Below are 23,473 nucleotides of genomic sequence, written 5' to 3'. Positions count from 1 at the left end.
ACACTCCATACCATCTATTTGGGGGCCCTCAGCACACGTTAATATTTTAAAGGCTCAACAGAGGCATGTAGTAAATAACCAGTGATCCCAAGCTGGGGCACAATGGATGAGAAATATGACAACGCAGGGAAACCAAGTAAAAGGCTGTTTGTAATGGTTTAGCTCATTGTGAGGACTGGAACCAAGGCAATGGGCTAGAGAATACGCTAGAAGGTGGTGTGACCCAGGAGGGAAGACTGGGTCTGCTGGCAAAGGTGGTGGGTAGCTGTGTTTTTGAGCTTGGTGTTAGGCCTTTGGAATTCAAGGTGACTTGGTGATATGCAAGACTAGGAGGATCAAAAGATAATTCGAGAGACGGTGGCTGGTCTACAACAGAGGTCAAACTGAGCCACAGTGAATTAGGGCTCAGAGAAATAAAGAAAATGAGGACTGGAATCTTGCTCAAAATGATTAAATGAGGACAAAATTTCTACCCCAACCATTTTGTGGATTAGCATTGCCTGGAAATACAGTGTATCTTCTGGGTTTAATATTCCTGTTACCATATGAAGCATGGGACTGCACACCCACTAAAATCCAGGGCAATTATTACAAAGAACGTTCTACTGATAAATAAATAAAAGTGAAAACACTGCGCATGTGAAATTTTACTTCTAATCTCTGTTTTGCTTACATTGATTGTTAGTTCTAAAGGATCAAATGTCCATTTTCTTTAAAAAACAACTACTAAAAATGAGATAAAAACATCCTAACAGGCTTTTTTTTTTTTTCCTCCCTGGATACAACATGTTAAATAAGCATGGTTTCTAAATTATGAGGATTTATATTTTAGTCACTGGACTATAACAAAACTGATGACTCAATTGATTCTTTCTGCCAGTCTTCAGCCCTCAAATCCGGACCAAATCATTCTTTTCTGTGTGTTTTAATCTAAAAAATGAAAAAAATGAATTCTCATGCATTTGTAGTTGTCATTAAAATTCCTCTTTTTTCTTCCTATCACCGGCAGGGACTCTTCTTGCATATACCTTTTTATACAGCTACACTATAGACATTTTGTATTGTAACCCTGATTTAAAAAAATTTTTTATACGGAAATGGCCACATAATCACAGTTTTAAGCAAGGGAGAAAACAGGGGCCATGGTGATTGTTTCAGTCTCTGCACAGATGTGTGCAATATGTGTGTACAGTTGGGTGGACACAATCCTAATCATAAAACATGTGTAATACAGAGAAATATAAATGGCGCTTCAGAGTGGCCTCCCTAATTCATTTCAGTTAACCCTTTGAGCATCTATCTCTTTTCCTCTCATTTCTCTTTTCAATTTATTTTTTAGAATAAAAATTAATAAAGGTTGACTGCATACGAAGCTCACAGAGAGTGGTGAGCAGAGTGATAGTAGAAGGCAGATTTTAATCTCAAGGATCTCGCGCCAATAGAGATTAATGCTTAGTCAGCCCATAATCTAAGTACAGACTATAGTAGGCTGAGCAGTGATATCTGTGTCCTAATCTCTGGAACCTGTGAAAATGTTATTTTACATGGTAAAAGCGACTTAGCAGATGTGATTAAGCATCTTGAGATGGGGAGATTGCCTGGATTATCCAGGTGGGCTCAGTGTCATCATAATGACAGAAGGAGGAAGAAGGAGGGCAGAGTCAGAGAGAAAGGACAGAATCAGAGGTTGGAGTGAAGCGCTTTGGAGTTGGAAGAAGGGGCCATGAGCCAAGGAAGCAAGCAGCCTCTAGCAGCTGGAAGGTAATGGATTCTCCCCTAGAGCCTCCCGAAGGAACGTGGGCCTGCCAACCCCTTGATTTTAGCCAAGTAAAACTGATTTCAGACTTCTGACCTCCAGAGCTATAAGATAGTAAATTCACATTGTTGTAAGCCACCAAATGTGTGGTAATTTGTTATAGCAGCAACAGGAAACATGCAGAGATTAACTGCCCTGGATAAGGCAACAAATAGTGACTTTTATGTAAACTGCTGACTTTTGGGCTGGTGTCAGATTTCCTCACAATTTCATACTTTGGAGTAAATGGTAAAGAGGTCTTGGGAAAGCCGAATTGCAGAGTGGAAAAGAGAATGGGTTTTGAAGCCTCCAAGCCCCCTTTGCTTTGATTGGCTATGTGAGCCGGGACAAGGACAACCTCTCTGAGCCTCCTTTCCTTGCAGGGTTGCTGTGGGGATTAGAAGAGAAAATGTGAGAACAGTAGAAAGAGTTCTGCTACATGAAGTTGGAATTCATGCTAACTTCACAGTGCTCTACGTCCCTCATCCGTGGAATGGGGAGGACAGTAGTAATGGTCATATAGGATAGTGAGGATTGAATGAGTTAAATCTGTAAAGTGCCTAGAACTGTGCTTGAAACATAGTAAGTGCTGCTCTTATTAAAAAGAAGGTCCTGAAATGGGGCAAGTGCTCAACAAATAGACTGGCAGATTTGCCATGCAACTTTCCAGCACTAAGCCCTATGCTTTACATACCTGCTCTGAGGGTTATGGTGTCTCACTGAGACTTGGTCTCTGTCTCATTGACCTTATGGTTTAACTCAGAAGTTACAGGAACGTGCCCATCCAGGTAAGGTAGTATGTGACTGGTCAATGAGCAGCACTGACCATGAACATCATGTGGCTTCAGTGCAGGAGGATAGTGGAGGAGTCCTGGTAGAGGAGATGGGACTCCCGCCCAATTGGACAAGCAGAGGGGAGGCGAACTGCCTGTGGGCAGGGACAAGCATGGGCAGGCAGGAATGTACATGCAGGGGTGGGAGAAGCATGGCGGGAGATGGGTAAGAGCTGATGGGCAGAGGGATGAAGGCCTGACTAAGCCATCTGGCTTTACTATATGGCAATGGAATGTCCCTGAAAAATTTCCTAGCAGAATACCATCATGATCAAAGTGTCTTCGATGGACTTATGACATATATCACAGTGGTTCTCAGTCATGGTACTGTACCACACCAGTGGGATATGATCCCTAGTGAGATGTATATAAAGTAACACAAGCCAGCACCAAAGATGATGATGATGATCATGTTTAATAAATTAGAGAAGATTCAGGATACCCATGCACTAAATATGTGTTTCAAAAGCCAACTAAACACAAACCAACAAGGTATTTAAGCTACACCGATAAAGATAAATGAGTCATTCACACAAGACCAGAGATAAAAACCAAGGGATGCAGTATTAAGTTGTTGAACTGAAATAAAGAAGGCCCCCTAAGCCAAAGCTAGAATTTGATTTTTGTTTCATTTTTACTGGTTTCTAAAATAAAATTTTAACATATGTACCTGGACTGCATGCTAGTCCTCTCCAGACCTGCAGAATGGGTAACTGTTGGCTACTTGCCAGTTGTCAGGCAAATGCTCTATAAAAGACAAGGGAGGTTGCATTTCTACCCGGCAAATGACAATTCATGTGGTTATGCTTTTTTTTCTTCCAGGAAAAACGTGTAACCATGAAGTCAGTGGTAGCCCAGTGTTCAAAGGGCAAGGAGAAGGAGTCAGTCCCCTCAAAAGCCAAAGTTCATCACGTTACTATGTCGTCTTTGAATGAAGCATTTGCCACCGCATCTGCTTTTCTTTCATCTGAAGAAAGACTTAAGGTGGGTGTTGAAGGATTAGAGACCTCAGCACTATCCTCTAGTAGATCCAGATAGAAAAGAGCATATGAGTGCACAGCAGGTTCCCTTCTTCTAAGAAGGACTACCAAGGAACCAGGGGGCTAATCGGGCAAATGGACAGTCAATAGCTGGTGTCTTTTACTAAGGGGGGTCCTAAGACAAGAGCCAATTAGCTTGGAGCCCCCCAAGTTACTCCTGATTTATTTCACCATATGGCATAAACAATGACTTCCTTTCCTTTAACAAGTGTTTGATATTAGCTGATTTTATCGAACAAAGCTTAACTAAAAATGTATTATAGGAAATCATGTAAGAAGAATAGTCTGTTGTTTCCTCTAGGTTTAGAGAGATTCTTAAAAATGACCAAGGATTCTTAAAACAGACCCTACACACCACATGCCTAATGGGTTTTCTCTAGAGGATAGAATCACTTTCTATGTTCTTTATTTTTTGTTATGTTTGAATACATTTCACAATTACTATGTATTACATATAAAGAAGACACTTTAAAAAAAAAGATCTTAATAAGGTGTAGTTAGTAGCTCATTGGATGAACTTCAAAGGGCTGTTTACTATTAGTTTCCTGATCTGAAAAATGAACTTAAATCTGACTCAACCTCAAAGGCCTCTCCTTAATGGAAGGAAGGAGAAAAAGTTTTCAAAATAAATTTGTGTCTTAACATGCCTAGGAGATGGAAAATGGAAGAATAACTGACTTTCTGGAAATCTGTATTAAATGGGGACAATGGGCATCGGGGTGGGGGTGGGGGTGGTGGTGGTGGTGGTGGTGGTGGTGTGGTGGCAAAAGACCAAAAAAGGTCATGTATATGGATGTGCTCTAAAAAGTGAGGAAAAAAAGTCATAGGTCACTGCCATTATTCAGCAACATAAGTGGCTATTAAAAAGAGGCTGGGGGCGGGGCGCCCTGGGTGGCTCAGTTGGTTGAGCATCCCACTCTTGGTTTCAGCTCAGGTCATGATCTTGAGATTGTGAGATCGAGCCCTGCAACTGTCTCTGTGCTCAGCAGAGAGTCTGCTTCAGATTCTCTCTCGCTGTCCCTCCTCCTCTGCCCCCTCCCCGCTCTCGCATGCTCTCTCTCTCTCTCTCTCAAATGAATGAATGAATGAAAGAAATCTTAAAAAAAAAAGGTTGGTGTTTCATTGAGTTTCACTGCTAGGTCAATATGAGAACCCATAACCATAAGACATTATATAATATATAAAGTCAGAATTTTCAGGGCATGTGGGGCAGTATTCTTGATCTAGTCATTCATTTTGTCATTCAATAAACATTTTATCCAGAACTTACTATGTACCTAATAGAGTCATGCATTAATAATCTGATGACTTAATACAGCAATGGAGGTTGATTTGGGTTGATTCCCGGTCTTGTCTTAGGGTTGGCATTAGTTAGTGGTGCAGTTTGAGGTAATGGATTCATTTTAGTTAAAGCTAACAGTATAAATATACTAGAACCAGGAGACCTGGGGTCTCAACCAGGCTTTATGATCTTGGCAAGGCCATATCTAGGCGATAGTTACATCATGTGTAAAACAAGGGGACTCATATATAATCCCTGATGGCTCTTTTGGCCATAGTAGTCTGCAACAATGAGGTATAGGGGAAAGGATCACATAAAACTGGGTTGATGGCCAACCCTAAATTTGCTACCTGTATGAGCCTCAGGTCTCTTAAACCTAAAATGAAGATAATACAACTGACTTTTCACTGATTGTTGTGAGGATTAACTTCAGTTAGGTGTGTAATAATATTTCTTTTTTTTTTTTTTAACAGAATGCTGGTACATAGGCATTCAAAATATATAATATCCTCTTGACTTCCACAAACCATCACATAGGAGCATGGTATTTATGAGCTTAGCCACATATATATTTAAGCTCTAAAAGGAAATAGTCAATATCTTTTTCCAGATGCTTTATATTTTAGAGTTTTGCTCACTGATTACTCTTTGATTCATTGAGTGCTTTACTAAATCCTAGTCCCAAGATGAGCAGAGAGAAGGAAGGGGCTCTGCCAAGTGATAGTGGAAAAGCATCCTTTGGTGCATGGCAGTCTAGAAATGGCAGCCCCCCCCGGCACTAAGGCAAGGGTGTGTAAGCTGCTATGCCCGCTCAATTGGATAACCATATAATTTATCATTTTAGTTGGGACACTGAAAATTTTTTTAAGATTTATTTATTTTTAGAGAAAGAGAGAGCAAGGGTGAGTGGGGGCAGGGGCAGAGGGAGAGAATATTTAAGCAAACTCTCCAATGAGTGTGGAGCCTGACGTGGGGCTTGACAGGGGGCTCAATCCCATGACCCATGAGATCATGACCTGAGCTGAAACCAAGAGTTGGACACCTAAATGACTGAGCTACCCAGGTGCCCCAACTGGGGTAATTTTGAGAGTGAAAAACTGTTTTAGTAAAACTGGGATAAACTGGGGTGCATGTCCCTCTCACCTTTCAGGCTTACTTTTTGTGACCATTGTTGTCACTTTATAGGTACCTCTGATAGCCTCATGGAGAAGAAATGAAAAATAAGGTTCTATCCAAATAATCTAAAATTTCTCTGTTTTTTGAAGGCATGGAAAAAATTACTTAACTGAAGTTTGATAAATACATATTAATTTTAGATAGAATATTATGATAAAATAGTTGTGTTTGTATTATTACTATGTATGCTCTTGAGGGGGGTCAGTGAAGTTTCTCTGTAAAAGGACAGAGTAAATATCTTAGGTATTGTAGGCTAAATGGTTTATGTCATAACCATGTAGTTCTGCCCCTCCAGGGCAAAAGCAGCCATGGACAATACATAAAAGAATGGGCATGGCTGTGTTCAAATAAAATTTCATTTATAATAACTGCTTGTGAGAGGGATCTGGCTTTGGGCTGCAGTTTGTCAACCCCTGCTTTAAAACAATAGTTCCTAGATTTTGGAATTCACAGGACCAGGAAAATTTTTAAAATGCTGGAATTGATTTGACTTCTAATCTGTTATTTTGGTAAGTAATTATATTTAAAAGAAAAAAAAGAAAAGTCATTGCCTATCACCTTGGCCTCTTAGGATTTTAAAACAGCAAAAAACTTTTAGAAAGGGCACAAATTCAGAGCAAATTTAGCTTTGTGGAAAACCAACCACATTGTCCTTATTTTTAAAAAATGTTTTCTTAGTTTGGTAAAAACTTTGTTGTGAATATACTTGGTTTAACAGATGGGTCTTGAATTGCTTTGGGAAGACACTGGTGTGGAACCATAGACAGAGCACAGTATTTATAATGAAAATATCTGGATTTGAATAAGGTTGAGAGAGTACTAAGAAGGGAGGGAGGAACAGACCTTGGACGTTCCTTTCACGGGACAAAACTCCTTGAAGAGAGCGTCCCTTGCCCTGAATCAGAGTTGTGTACACAAACTCTAGTATTGAGTAACTTCAGAACTCACCGGTTGCCACTGTGCAGGGTACCAGGCAGGGGGGCAGTTGAAGCGGTTACAAGCTTGCACCGTGCTGGGCTTGGGCTGACGGCACAGTTCATCGGCCAGGATTACGGTTTCATTCATCTCTCTGGAAAGGAGGTGGGAGCAGAAGACATCTCTGGTCTGCAGGCCAACCCCACAGGTGAGACTGCAGGGACTCCACTTGCCAATTTCCCACCTGGGAAGAAATCAGAGAGGCCGAGGACATCCTTAGTACCTGTGCAGAGAACATCATGACATCAAGTGTTGCCAAGAGAGTAAAAACACGTACCTGGGAATGTGGGAATTTCCAGCACAAGACTGGCTAGGAATTCTACCCCAAGCCTAGAACGCATCCTCTCCTACATGCTCTAGAATGCATTTTGAATAAACAAAGAGGGTGATAAAATGGAATGTCCATTTTTACCCACAAAATCACCAAGAACGGTTGCAACCATGTCTATTTGGATGAAATATACAAACTTCATCAAAATAAGGCTACCGGTATGCTAGATATAACACAGGTTTGAGTGCAGAAAGGCTTTGGGCACTAGGTATTGAACAGCCTTTCTGCTAATCTGTCTAGTCCCCATTCTTAGCAAGACTGAAGAATCTGTGCTTGTTTTTCTTTGGCTTCAAAGTGAAAGGTAATTGGCTCCAACTTCCTTCAAACTTCCAACATAGCATAGAAATGTCTCTGTCTTATGTATAAATATCATCACTGCCTGGGACTGGAGAATGTAACAAAAGTAAAGGTTGCTAAATAGATCAGTCTTCTTGAGGGGAAATAAGTGGAGAGAATGGCTCATTATCTGGAAGTAGAAGTCAAATACACACAGAGGAGTTGAGTACATAATTGGCCATTCCAAATGGCCAAGTCTTGAGAAGTACATTTACAGTGAGCTGAGGGCCTATAAAAACAATCCCACTCCATTTCCCTGTTGATGCAGCCATCAGAATGGGAACGATAAGGAAAAAGCTCAGTTGCCTGGGCTTGGAGTAAGAAGTGTTATTTAATCATCAGTTTTGGAAAGTTCTATTTACAATATGAGGCACAGAAATTCTACAAACAGAAGTTAGCCAAGGAAAGCATGGCAAGTAGATCCTTCAGTAGCTAGGCCCTCCTAGCTTTTGTAGCTAGCCTTGAAAATTGGCTTAAAAATCTTTGGCCTTCACATTTTTTATCAGACTGCAAAACAGAGTACATACTCTCTCATTTTCTTTCTGTTACTCTGATATGTAACTACCTTACTAACCCCTATTGCCACTGCCTCCTTTCATCTATCCTGTGTTTAAGTCATATGTGTAGCAGACAATTTCATTATTCTCAACTCACGCCCCCTGGTTCTCCAGCTCTGTCTTTACTCAAGCTCTTACTCTGAATTTGGAATACGTTTTGTCATTTCCTTGCCCATCCTTCAAAATGTCTTTATTTCTGGGTATCCCAATTTGGTCCATGTTCAAAGGATGTGTGCCTGCTTCTAGATGGTTAATGTACATGGTTAATAATTTCTTGATAAATGAGCAAATGGAAGGGACCTACCAGCAGAGTGGGTGCTTTACACCCATTTAATTACCTCCAGAACAACATGAGATAGACTCTACTGATTTCCCTCATTTTATAATTGAGGAAATCTGAAAATCTAAGAGGTTGACTTGCCCCAAACCCATAATTTGTAAGTTGTGAATTCAGGATTCAGACTTGGGTGTGTTTGGCTCCAAAGCCTTAGTCTATTCTATTGTACCACGCTGTCTCCAGGAAAGCTGTCCTATAAACATTCACAAAATTTTAAATCAATAGAAGAGGAGAGGCTGAATTGAATATATATTTCTTTTAGATCGATCTTTGTGCGAATTTCTATAAACTTATTTTTAGATCCCTAGTTTGGGTAAATTCCTAGCTTTTAAAATGTTGTGTTTTAAAATATATCCACACATTCTTTGCCACCTCTTCCTTCTAAAGATGAAGCCTTGAGTCTGGGCTGAACTTAGTGGCTCACTTGTAATGAATAGGATGAGGCAGAAGTGAGGGTATGTGACCTCTAAGGCTAAATCATAAAAAGGATATATTTCCATTTGGCTCTTTGCTCACTCTGGGGGAAGCCAGCTGTCATGTCATGAGCACACTCACTCAGTCTTCAGGAAAGTCCACATGCAAAGGAACTGAAGCTGTTCACCAAGAGTTGGCACCAACTCGCCAGTCATGTGACTGAGCTACCTTGCAAGCCGATCCGCTGGACCCAGTCTAGCCTTCAGATGATTGCACCCTCATGAGAGACTTTGAGGCAGAATTGCCTTTCCAAGGCGTTCCCAGATTCCTCACTCATTAAATGGTGAGAGGTAAAAAACATTTATTTCTGTTGTAAGCTACTAGGATTTGGGAAAATTTGTTGTGCAATAATAGACAACTAATACAGCATAACCCCCACTCAAAACATGCATATGTTCATCAAAAGACATATATAAGAATATTAAAAGCAGCACTACTGATAATAGCCCAGATGGGGAACAATCCAATGTCCATCAATAGTTGAGTGGATAAAAAATTATGATATAGTCATACAAGAACACTGAACAGTGAGAATAAACTATAACAACAAGCAACACAGATGACTCTCACAAACATAGAATTGAGGAAAGAAAGCTACAAGAGCAAAAATCATACTGTGCTCCCATTTATATAAAGTCAAAACTCAAAACTAATCTATGATGTTAGAAATCAGGTTGGGGGTTACCCTTGGTGGGCAGTAACTAGAAAAGGGGGACTGGGGGAGGAATTCTGGGATGTTATCTTGATCTGGATCCACTTTGTGAAAAATCATCAAGACATACAATGTAGGATTTGTGCACTTTTCTCTATGTTTGTTATGCTTCAAAAAGGGGTGTTCCCCCCCACACTTTTAAGTGAAATGTTAAAATGTTGTGGCTGTGAAACAAAATCCAACAACCATGCTCAATGCCAGTGACCACAACGTGTGTGTCTCATAAAGGAGCTGCCTATACAGTGAACGTTGTCCAAGGTTGAAACCTGTCATAGCACAGGCTCTCCACTTCCACTGCCCCCGTTCCTGCCTCCACCTCTGGCAGAAATTCAGTCACTGGGACTTTGAAGCAGAGGCATTTTGGCAGCCATGAGGTCACTTCAACACTGTTCGTCAAACTCACAAAATAGACATATCTGCTTACCCATGATAAAACCACATTGCATTCCCAAGGGAGGAGGTCAGCAGAAGCTATCTGTATATTAAGTACTTTGCTGATTGAAAGTATCTGAATCAACTTAGGCCAAACAAAAAAAAAAAAAAAAAAAGGGAAAGCAGACTCCCCTCTTCCCCCCCACCCCCTATTTCTCTGCAGAGGGGCTACATTTGTGAGCCTTGGGTCTGGCTGGCTGCTGATAGAACCTTCCTGCATTCTGTGTATTTGGCTGTTTCTTGAGGGAGTGCAACAGGCCAGGAGGGAGGAGAAAGCCTGGAGGCAGGATTGGCTGGCTTGCAGCCTGTGAGGCACTTACAGGCCTTCCCTGAGATTCTGGGGCCTGGCTTTCCCACAAGCCTGGTGATGGGAGGGGACAGGAGCTCAGAGGATGAGGGCATTAGTGCTTTTCCCTCTACTTTGCCTGGTTCACTTTTACTCATCTTTATGTCTTCATTGACAGTGGTACTTCCTCAGGGATGAAGTCCTCAACTTGGTAAAATTTGCCTGTTATATAGTCTCACTAATACCTCCCCCTTTGGAAATTTTCAACACGTAATAAAATTACTGTGGTAAGCCCACAACATAAGATACCCTCTTAACAAAATTTTAAGTGTACAATATAGTATTGTTGACTATAGGTACAAAGAGCTCTAGAACTTACTCATCTTGCTTAACTGGAACTTTGTGCCTATTGATGAGTAACTCCTCATTTCCCCCTCCCTCTAGCCCCTGGCAACCACCATCTATTCTTTGATTCTATGAATTTGATTGTTTTAGATATCTCATATAAGTGGAATCATGCAGTATTTGTTCTTGTGTAACTGGCTTAATTCTCTTAGCATAATGTTCCTGAGGTTCATCCATATTGTCACACATTGCAGACTTCTTTTTTAAGGCTCGATAGTATTTTACTCTATGTATACACATTTTCTTTATCCATTCATCTGCTGGAGGACATTTAGCTTATTTCCACATACTGGCTATTGTGAATAGTGCTGAGTGAACATGGGAGTGCTAATATCTCTTTGAGATCCTGACTTCAGTTCTTTTAGATAAATGCCCAGAAGTGAGATTACTGGATTATATGGCAGTTCTATTTTTAATTTTTTGAGGAACCTCCATGCTGCTTTCTACAGTGGCTGCACTAGTTTGCCTTCCCACCAACAGCGCACAAGGGTTCCAGTTTCTCCACATCCTTGCCAACACTGTGGTCTTTTGCTTTATTGGTGATAGCCATCCAGACCAGTGTGAGGGGATTATCTCACTGTGGTTTTGATTTGCATTTTCTTTTATTATTTTTTCTTTTTAAATTTTATTTATTTATTTATTTAGAGAGAAAGAGAGAGAGAGCAGGTGGGGAGGGGCAGAGGGAGAAAATCTCAAGCAGGCTTTGCCCAGCACGGAGTCTGACGTGGGGCTCAATCTCATGACCCTAAGATCATGACCTGAGCCAAAATCAAGAGGCGGATGCCTCAATCAACTAAGCCACCCAGACACCCCTGATTTGCATTTTCTGATGATTAGTGATGTGGAGAATTTTCTATATACAGCTGGTCATTGGTAGTCTTTTTTGGAGAAATGTCTTGCAAGTCTTTAGCCCATTTTTAAATTGGGTTATTAGACTTTTTGTTGTTGTTGTTATTGAGTTGTAGAAGTTCCTCCTATGTTATGCAGATAAGGTCTTTATCAGAAATATGGTTTGCAATTTTTTTCTACCTGTTACTCTGTTGAGTGTTTTCTTTGCTGTGCTCAGTGAACCTGTAATCTGACCACCCTGCTCCACTGCTACCTTGATGAAGGCATGGGTCAATGTTTATTTTGGTTTAGCACTTGTTATGGGTTCAAGTGTATCCCCCTGAAAGGTATGTTGGAGTCCTAACCCCCAATAACTCAGAATGTGACTTTATTTGGAATGGGGTTATTACAGATATAATCACTTAAGGTGAAATCATACTAGAGTAGGGTGGGCTTTTAATCCAGTACGAATGGTGTTCTCATAAGAAAGGAGAGAAACACTCAGGGAGAATGTCATGTAATGACAGGGACAGAGATTGCAGTGATGCATCTACAAGCCAAGGGATGTCAAGGATTGCCGGCAGACACCAGAAGCTAGAAGAGGCAAGGAAGGATTTGCCCTCATAGGTTTCAGAAGGAGCATGGCCCTGCTGACATCTTCATGTCTGCCTCCAGAACTGTGAGAGAATGCATTTCTATTGTTCTGTGTCACCCTGTTTGTGGTACTGTGTTATGGCACCCCTGGGAAACCAGTACATCACTGTAACCTCCATATCTAGAGTGGTGCCTAGGACATAGATGCTTGGTAAGTACGAGGTAATGCAAACTGAGTAGAACTCCAGTGAACTGGGTGTGCACCTTTGGTTTAGACACTTGGCTGGTCAACCATTTCAGCTATGATCACTGAGCAACCGCCAGCAGCAATTTCAAAGTCCCCCAAAGCCCTGAACACCACAGAGTTTCCTTTAGTGTGGTGCAAACTATTTGGTGACAGCACTGGACCTGAATTGACATAATGTTTTTATAGGTTGCATCCCACTTAGTGTAAATATTTACACATTTTACTGCAGCAATGTTAGACTGTTGGATTATGGCATTTTCTCCTAGAATTTATTAGGGGTAATACATAATTTATGTTACAGTAATCCTAACATACTTCTAAAGTACAAAAAATTCTGAATTCCAAAACACATCTGCCCTGATGGTTTTGGCTAAAGGATTCTGGCTCTATATAAGGATGGCAAACATGATCACTATGTTTTCTTTCAGCTTCGAGGCTTCAGGTGTTTAGCTTCATGGTTAGGCCCTTGGCCAAAATGTTATGGAGACTGGTTCCTCCAGCATTCCCTTGCTATATTGCTTTTTTTTCCTCTCTGACCTTCTTCTCCATATTCCTGTCCTTTTTGTCAAAACCTGCTTGCAGGGAAAGCTCTGGGAGCTGACAGATCACAGCTGATGCCCTGTGGCGTCAGGCTGGACCCTGTCCAACTCCTGAGCAACTGACTCCTGACCAAGGGTAGACAGGAGACAGAGGGTTACCTCCCACCCCTCAAGGCTGGGATTAGTCTTCCTGTCCTCTGTCCAACATCAGATGTACTTGGGTAGGCCTGTGTTTATAATTGGATTTTAAATTTTAGCCTTGGTTTCCGAATTCCACTTTGTTTCACTGATGGTGCTGGAGTTCTGCTCAACGTTTAGCCTACTGCACACTGAGCCTGTAACTCTGCCTGCATCTGGTGAACCCCTTGCCTTGGCCTGGGCAGAGACCCCTGGCCACAAGCCATAAGCCATGATGTGACAGCAGTCTAGCTGACATCACACATTACTGCTAATAACAATAGTAATTCTAACATTTATACAGCACTTACAACGAGTCAGGTACTGTGCTAGTTGTAAATGCGTTCTCTCTTACAATCCTCTCCCCAGCCTGTGAGGTAGGTACTATTATTTTCTTCATTTTAATAACAAGATGCTGAAACTGGAAGTTACATGATTAATTAGTCGTGGCCTAGAATGCATGGTCTTACACAGATGTCAATGCCGCATGCATTACTTAGTGTCCATGACTTGGACACATGGGTGCTGAGAATGGGGTTGCTCCCTATCACAGAGGCCGGCACATGCATTTTTAAGCCCCAGCTCTGCATCATCTCAGCTTCTTTCGCAGAGGTCCTAGCAAGGCTCAGGGATAAGCTCATCCAAGATGTGGGATACATATATGAACTCACTTCTTACTTGCATCAACCCTATGAATAAGGTACTATAAATTTCCCCATTTTACAGGGTGACATAACAGAGGCTTTGAAAGGTCAAGTAACTTGTCCAAAGTCACACAGCTAGTAAACAGGAAAATCGGGATTCAAACCCAAGTAGCTTGGCTCCTGCATGCCTAAATATTACATTATACTGCCTTTTTGGGTGAGGATGATGAATAGAACAGTACAGGGTAGATCCGAGATGCAAATTCTAGGATCCTTGGTGCTTATAACTTCAGAAATGACAAATGGCAAAATGACAGATCTATTCTTAAATAACAGAAGCCAACACAATGATGCCAGCCAAGGTTACAAATACACTCGGAGTTGTTATTTCAGTAAAGTGGCAATGATACTTGGCAGCAAATGGGCAAAGGCTGAGTGTGGTCCCCTCAAGGATATGTTTACTTTTTGTAAAGGTGGCCATCAGAGATAATGTGGGCAATCAAGGACCCATGGTGGTTGGCACTTCTTAACAGCTTGTGTTTGTATTAGCTATATAAAAGGAGGAATTTTGGCCTTCTTTTGGACAAGGGCTCATTATGTGAGTTGCCAAGGTTTTTCTCCTCTACCCTTTCAGAGAAGGCATTGTCCGTTGCCTCCAGCAACTCATTGTTGGTTGCTGGTATAAATGCACATAATTTCTAATGGTAGACTCTCCCCATCCCAACCTATGCCCTAAGAACCTTCTCTTACCCTGGTTTTTGCAGCAAAGAAGACTTGTTTCTTTATTCAAAATTTAAAGATGCAGTTATTGAGAGGTGAAACACCGCGTAAATTTCAATTATTTGTTAGAGGCATTCTTTAAACTTGTGCGTAATCCTTCAACTTGACGTTTCTACCTAACATTGCTATCCCGTGATTTTTTAAAGTCCCCCAAAGATATCTGTTTCCTTTAGACTGTCTCTGAGGTCAGGAGGTAGAAAGCAATCAAGCAATAATAAATCAGATACCATGGAGCATGGCCAGCTCTAGAAAGCCTAAGGTAGGACAAAGAAAACTCTCTTTCCAACTGGGACACTGTTTAGGACCAGGTGTCCCTTTAAGGTTTTATACTATTACTGGTGGCTCCCAATTTATCGCTGTATCTTCCAGTTTCCAATTTATCCACAGCCCAATGCTTCCAAAAATGTGAATCTGGTCACTTACTTCCTCCAATTAAAGACCTCCATTGAAGTCTGAGCTGAGCTTTCAGTGGGGTGGAGACCAGTATATCCAGTGCTCAGCTTTGGTCCAGATCACTCACTGGGGGCGAGGGGACACTATGGTGGCTGGACCTGAACTTTCTAACTGGCTCCCTACCCCAACTTCTTTTTTTCTTCCTCTTCATAGGAACTCAATTTTAGCCTGAGGCTTAGTGTGGAGTGGTTCACTGGCATGTGACAGGGTTTAGCACTGGGCCAGGGTACCTGGAGATCAAACATACAGGGAAGATTGAACAAATACATAAACACACGAAGGAGAATGGGAGGCAGATTTCCTCCTGCTGGAGAAAGGAGTTGCAAATATGGAAAGGGGTAAGACTAGAATAAACCTTGTGGAACTGGACTGCTATGGGAAACAGTGTGAACTCATGGTTTCTAACAGATGGACAGGTATCTAGATAGATATAGTCATATCAATGGATATAAATGAATGTATGTAAATATGCATATATGCATCCAATATTTCCTAGATCTCTCTGCTGAAAGGCCTAAAAGCAATGATATTTCAGGAAAAGCAAGTACATTAAGGGCCCACATTTTGTATTCTAAATAGCATTCTCTACTAAGGAATCAGTTCCCGTAGAGATGGCTTCAGGGCAGGGGAATTGAAAATAAAAAAAAAAAAAAATGAGCCTGGAACATCTTGTGCCAGAAAACTGGGAAGTGCTCAAAGAATAATGGGGTACATGTCAAAAGGACACAGAAGCCAGTTTTAAGGGACTTCCACGGCCATGTCTGGGATGATTTGATAGTAATGGATTTTAACCCTTTGAGTAAAGTAGAAATTTATAAATAAATAAACAAGATGAGAAAGCTCTAACTTGAAGAATGCCTATTAATAATCTAGAAGATAATTAATAATAAAATTAATAAAATTAGATTAATAATCTAGAAGAGAATTTAGAAAGTTGCCATTTATCAACCCTAATAATAACTGATTCAGGCAAGAGCCATCAATGAATATTAACACTGGTCAGTAAAAGGTTGATAAGGAATAGAGTATTTACTTGGTTTCAGATTATCTCCCCATAAAGATACTTTTTTGTTACTTACTAATAATAAGTGCAATGTCCTTATTATTTTTACAGTGAAAACCTGGCTGAGATCATCTTAACCAAATAATGAATTAATATCATCAGAAATGAATGGGACATAACATCATGCATTGTCTCTTGATACCGTGCACTAAGAAGAATGCAGCATACTTCTGTCAAAAATTAAAAAATCATGAAGAAACATCAAGGAAACTCAAAATGAGTGACATTTTACAAAGTAATTGCCCTATAGTCTTCAAAAATATCTAGAATATGAAAGACAAGGAAAGACTGTCCCAGATATAAGGAGTCTAAAAAGAAATGCCAACCAAATGTAACATGTAACCCTGGATTGGATCTTGGACCTATAAAGGACATTGTTGGGACAATTGGTGGATGGTGATACTGAATTAATGCCATTTCTTAGTTTTGATAGTTACACTGTGGTTATTTAGGAGAGCATCCTTGTACTTAGGTAGTACCACTGAAGGATTAAAATGCAATGGTATGTCACCTGAACTTACTCTTAAATGGTCCCAAAATGTTAATGACCATGGAAGCAAGAGAATTGGTAAAAAGAGAGCTCTGTCTACTATTTTTGTAATTTTTTTAAACTAAAATTATTTCAAAATAAAAGTTATAAAAAACATCCATTGGCTCCTGGTTACCCACAAGCCAGGGTTCAATTCCTTGGCTGGCCTGTAGTGTGCTTCACAAAGGAGTCTGAATATACCTTTCTGATTTAATCTCAGGTCCCCCCTGCACTCAGCCTTGCTGAGTACCCAGCAGACAAGTACCCATCTTCTCTGGCCAGCAAACTCTTCTGACTCTCAGGTTAGATTCTAAACATCACCCTCCTCCCAGTACTTTTCTGATATCCTTCCCATGAGGCAGAGCCAGACCTTTCCCCTCTGCAGCCTGCTACTGTCATGTATATAAGGCATTCATTCTTCCCTCAGATTCACCTTCATTATACTGTAGGTATTTGTCTACATGTCTGTCTCTCACTAGACTCTGCACTCCACAAAGGCAGCAATGGCTGTGACCTATTCATCTTCATATTTCCAGCACCTTCTGCAGTGCCGAATTCATCGTAGATGCTCAAGGTGGCATTGTGGAATAATGTAGACGATTTTGGGCTCTGGAATTGTATTATCCATGAATGAACTGTACTCTGCCACTCTCTAATTGCACAGCCATGGGTGAGTTACTTGACAATGTACTCATATTTAAAATGAGAATAATAGCAATACCGACTTCAAAGGGTTTTTATGAGGTTTAAATGAGAACATCTATGAAAAGGGCTTAAGCACAGTGATACAGATTAAGGGCTCTCTAAATATTAGTCAATATGAACTGTTATTACTGTGTGCTCAGTAAATATTTGCTAAATGCATGGGTGATTATTGTGAGGATAGAGATTAAGTAGAGTGAGACTTCTTCCTGGAGTGAATCAGGTAAAGTAGCCATATGTTATTGAGACTGAGGGAAAGGATGTTTGTGACCTGCCCGCATTAACTTATCATTTAAACCTTCACTGCTCAGCACTACGACAGATCCAGGAGTGGGAAATGTGCTCATGACCTTCAAGATGCTTTCAGCAAAGATGGAGAGAACTAACAAATGGAGACAGAGCAAACACTGTTGGGTGATAGCAATGAGCTAATTGCTAAGCCATTTGGCTGAACTACCGAATTTCAGAAGACAGGCAGCACGGAGCTCATAACCACTTACGTTTATATTGTTTATTGCAATCCACAAGGTCTGTTCATCTATGTGATCTTGCTTGATCCTCCTACCTCAGAAGTACCCAAAGCAGGCATTACTATCTCCATTTCATAGATAAGCAAGCTGAGGCTCAAAGAGACAAGTGATCTCCCCAAAGTTGGGAAGGGAACTCAGCTTAATCCTACCCTGATAAGGACAAGAAGAGGGAATTGTGAAGGTCACAGACAGGAAGATAGGCAGGATTAGAAAGAATTACATGATGTAACAGATGGATTTACTACCTTCACATACAACCTCTGAATTTTAGAAAACTCCTTAAAATGGCCTAGGAAAAGAGAAATGAAAAGATCAAAGGAGGAATTAGATAATAGAGAGTAAAAATATGTTTGAAGACCAAAAATCAACCAAAAACATATATGAAAAATAGCACTGTGAGAATCAGGGCTCTTTGTGAAAGAGTAGCTTGCACAGCTCAGGAAACAGGAGATACAGCCATTCTTCTCTTGGAAGTCAGCTGGTTTAGCATGAGGTTTTGGCTCCATAAAAGTATTTATAGTCAGGATTACCAAACACCTGAGATGACAAAGCACTAATTTCCACTGGAAAATAGTGTGGTCAAAGTGACTATTTTAACCAGGACAGTTTGCCTTACCTTCCAAATCATTTCTTTAAAAAAAAAAAAAAAAAAAAAGTTATCAACATTGCAAGTAACTCTTGACAAATCTTCGTTTTTGTTTTTTTTTTAAATTAATGAATAGTTAAAAAGTGGCATTTGCAGCAACATATAGATTTACTATCTCATTACTAGCATGCCATTTGCTTTAAAACTACCCCCTTCATGGAGCATATCAAATGGCAAATGGCACCCAAATTAGGCCCGGTTGTACAGAGTATCTTCAGCCTATCCTCCCGTACCCCCAACACCTCTATTAGGTGCCACTGTCCAAGAAATGCCCATGTGCCTATTTACCTAAAGGCATCTTGATTTAGTTAACATCTAAATTCTGCTTCCCATTTTTTTTTTAAGGACTTTATTTATTTGAGAGGGAGAATGAGAGAGAGAGATTGAGAGAATGAGTGGGAGGAGGGGTAGAGGGAGAAGCAGACTCCCTGTGGAGCAGGGAGCCCCACACGGGTCTCGATGCCAGTACTCTTGGATCATGACCTGAGCTGAAGGCAGACAGAGGCTTAACCGATTGAGCCACTCAGGCGCCCTACTTCCCATTTTCTGATCACCCTGTCTTCTAGGTGATTGTACATTACAATGAGATAGTATTTCTGCAGGCTGTTAGAGCTCAGATATGAGTTTCCTGAGAAACAAGTTGGAAGGGTAGATGATCCACAAAATCACTTCCACCCTTGGGAGTTCGAGGTTTTAGTTGGCTTGCGTAGAATTCTAGGTGGAAATTTCCTACTAAAAATAATTGCAAGGTTGTTCTCCTTGTGATCACATCAGAGGAGGATTTACTTAGATCATAAACACAAATGTCATTGTGTTGGTTTTCTTTTTCTTCCTCTAACCATCTTTTGGTTTTTAGTCCTATTTTTCTCTACTTTATCTTAATTGATTAGCATCCTTACCCTGAAGGTCTTCCACTAAATGAACTCCCTTCCTTTTCCATAGTACTTCCTTCAAATAGATTGAGCTTCTGCCAAGCTTAACCATGTATTGGCTTCCCAACACACCATTTTCCCTTTTTATATCTGTGAATTTGCTTCCAACTTCTGCCGAGAATGCTGTTCATGTTCCTATCTCAAGGTCTGATTCAAGTCCTTCTTCAGGGAAAGTTTCTGTCACCATTCCAAACCTATATTGACTGTACCCTGTTTGCAACTCTATCGAATTTACTGTCATTTGGTGCTTGTTTATATTTTACAACACTGACTACATAGTGTTGTAAGAACACTAAGGAGGTGGAGCATTTTATTTGATGGAATTCTATTGGTTTAACTGTTTTTCTCTAGTTATCATCCCAAGTAGAATATAAGACTTTTAAGAATTGGGATCAGTATTTTGGAGTTAAGGGAATTGTTTGGCATCCATCAAATCAGGCCATAAAGATCTCATCTATTCGTTGATTTGAAGGTGGTATTCCTCACTAAAACTCCTCAGTTATGGATTTTCTCCCTATTATGGGTCAGTAATGTCCTCCCAAAAAGGTATGTTGAAATCCTAACTCCCAGTACCTCAGAATGTGACTTTATTTAGAAATAGAGTATTTACAGAGGTAATCAAGTTAAAATGAGGTCATTAGGGTGGGTGCTAATCCAATATGACTGGTGTCATAAAAAGGGGTAATCTGATCACAGAGAAAGGGAAAATGATGGTATGAAGACAGAGTTAGAGATGCATCTACTAGCCAATGAACACCAAAGGCTGCTGACAAAGCACCCAAAGCTAGAAAGAGGCAAGGAAGGATCCTTCCCCTACAGGATTCAGAGAGACAGAGAGGGAGCTTGGCCCTGCCAACACCTTGATTTCAGACTTCTAGCCTCCAGAACTGTGAGAAAATAAATTTCTGCTCTTCTAAGACATCCAGCTTGTGGTACATTGTTAGCCCAGCAAACCAACACACTCCCTCTAGTCAGTTCTTTTGAGCAGTTTTAATCCATTTATTTATGATGTCAACAGAAACCTTTCTGGACATTTATATTCATGGGATTTATCAGCAAGTGAAATGCTTGGGAAGGTCAGTCCTTTACATCAGGACAGACCTGATTCTGTTATCTCCAGCAAGATTCTGCCTGTTCTTTCCTTTCATTATACTTGTTTTGTCAGTTTTGTACACTGAATTTTTTTCTTCCACCCATGTATTCTGCTATTCATATATGTATGTGTGCCTACAGCCATGTACCCATTTGTTGAAAATGTACCGTGTACTAAATATTATGCTGAATGATGGGGACACAGAGTTAAACAAATTTCTTGATCTTAATGGCTTTCTGAGACAACTACAAGACACTGTAATATGTGCTATTCATTTATTTATTCATTCTACTAGTGTTTATTAAGCACTTTTTGTGGCCAGGTTCTATGTGAAGGAGTAGAGCAATAAATGAGATAGACACAGCCTGTATTTCTGTGGGGTCCATGGGAATGAAACAGATAAACATGAGGTATTAGGGAAGTATAATAATATAGACTGGGAGTCAAGAGGGAAGAGATAGAGTCATGGAAGCTTCCTGAAGGCGGTGATAATCTGAGCTGAGGCTTGAAGAGTAAAAGGTGGCCAGGCCAAGGCAGAAGTAAAAAGAAGGTATACCAGGCAGAATGAGGTGTGGGAAAGCACGATGCAAACTTGGGGAACTCTAATTTATCTATTTCCATGCTTGGGACTGGAAAGAATATAGAGTAGAAAGTCCAGGAAGTCCTTGGAAAACTCTGGTTCTCACTCTTGTTTTCCTTGATATAAGTATGGGGTGCATAACAGAGCCTGGGAAACAGAGGCACTGTGGGCAGCCAAAGCCCCAGTGACAAAGGTGACTTAAGCTCATAACGGTTCAAACTCACAGCTCCTAGGACCTGCTGAATGGCATGTGCCTTTTTGTGAGGACACCAGGATGCTCCCTTCCCATCCATCCTAAGGGTTGCCAGGCTTTGGAGAATTCCAATAGGCCTCTGGCACAGGGTGACACAGACAGTGCTTCAAGCAGGCTCTCCACTGTGTTTAATCAGATCACAAATTCAATTCAAACCTAGCTTGGCAGAAGAGAACAAAAGATAGAGCCATTTTCCCCGGAGAGATCTCTCTGTCTCAGTCTCCAGAGTTTGATATGTGAGGAATCAGGAGAGGAAGCAGCTAGCTATTGATGCAGGGTGTGATTCATTCCATCAGTGCTGGGACCGGGACACAAACACACATCCACTCACACACACACATACACACACACCCAGACACACACAGATGTTCCATCGATAGGACACAGAGAACAACAGCTCATGCACTTTCCAGCCCTGAAGGCTGTTTACTTGAGGAGTAAGAGTGAGGTCTTTCACAAATGTTTTCATGAGAGACCACACAAAAATGACCTGAAATTATTTTTTAAGTTAGGTTCAAAGATCTCTTCAAGTAGAATGTATGTTTCATTCTTTGATGTTTTGTTATCTCAGGGTGAGTTAAGGGATTATTATCAGGCTAAAGTCTGAATAAATTTAAATCCGCATATTAGGATTTATATTGGCTTATTAAACCCCTCATTTGTTTTTGATTATCCACAATGCTCATTTATTCCTGGCACTTTCATCCCTGGAACACTATTTTTAAACATACTTGGATCCAAATAGTAGTGACGAATTGTCCTAAATCCCCGAGTTACGTTCATCAAGTAGGAGGCACATGAGCACGATGCCAAAGAATCAGACTGATCCAGACTTTGGATTCTAGCAGACTAGGGTTGGAATATATTTCTACCTGTGTTTTATAACCTTTTGTGAGTTACCAATTTTGAATGCCAACTTCTTCGTCTGTAAAATGGGACAGCAATGACAACAATAGCTTCCAATAGTTCTGCGATGCTTGTTATGCACTAGGTACTGTTATAAGAACTTCGTATGCTCTAATTCATTTAATCCTCATGGCAACCTAAGACACAGGTACTATTAGTACACATATATATACGCCAGGATTCAATTCTAAGTGTTCTGCCTCTAGGATTCTTAACTGTATTCTTACCTGTTAGTCTGTAGTTTGTACAGGTGGTGGGAGCAAAATACCACCTAGCAGCTGCCATCAATATTATTGTTGTCATTATTGTTATGGTATTATTCCTCATACCCAACAGAGGCCAACAGAAAGAATGGGCCTTGTGGTTCCTTGGAATTACTGCTATTCCTGTATCCAAATTAGAGGAACTATTTTGCCATTTGGTTGTGCTTGCTTTATCCCACACTTAGAATAATTAAGGGTTTAGCTTCATGCAGCCCAACATTTCCCAGGCCACAGAGAACTTTCTAGCTGCCCTGAGATCCTCAGAGCCTGCCACCCTATTTTCCAAGTTGGGAAAAGAGAAATAGTGGGGCAACCCAGTAACTAAATTCTGAGTAGGAACACTGGAATCCATGACTTCCAAAAGACCATGCCACATGGAGGTCAACTGAATTCCTAATTCTTATTATTTACTCATACTAAATTACTAGAAAAATCCTTGTGCTCTGTAAATGCAGCTATGTTTTTCCTTCCCCATTCATATCCCTCCTGACCCCTTAACCTCTGCTTTTTACTCTCAAAGAGGAAGGAATGGCCTTCTTATTGATTGATAAGTCTATCTTTGGAAAGGATAAAAGATTTTTACCTGAGGTAACTAGTATCTTCTTAGCCATATATAAGATACTCAATTCACTTCTATAGTGTTAGTGAGATATAGAGAAAAAAAATTCTTTCTTAGTCTAGTTAAGAGTATATTATGTCCATCTGGGTCCCCTATTCTCTCACCTGATTCCATCTCATAGTGT

The 23,473-nt window shown here is 40.6% G+C and overlaps 1 protein-coding gene across 1 annotated transcript in view; it reads right to left on the bottom strand.

Annotated features, from left to right (window-relative positions):
• The window catches only part of ADAMTSL1 (ADAMTS like 1), a 936,829-nt gene that overhangs the window by 152,298 nt on the left and 761,058 nt on the right, over positions 1–23,473 (bottom strand). The window contains exon 17 of the mRNA XM_088018750.1: positions 7,075–7,285. Within this exon, the coding sequence (XP_087874876.1) occupies positions 7,075–7,285 (211 nt within the window). The remainder of the gene's footprint in view (positions 1–7,074; positions 7,286–23,473) is intronic.

Source organism: Eumetopias jubatus, unplaced genomic scaffold (genome assembly GCF_037043125.1).
Source record: "Eumetopias jubatus isolate StellerSeaLion01/CBP00866 unplaced genomic scaffold, mEumJub1_p1.0 scaffold_15, whole genome shotgun sequence".
NCBI classification, from domain to species: Eukaryota; Metazoa; Chordata; class Mammalia; order Carnivora; family Otariidae; genus Eumetopias; species Eumetopias jubatus.
Note: the sequence above shows the minus strand (reverse complement) of the source record. Positions and strands in the feature narration are given on the sequence as shown.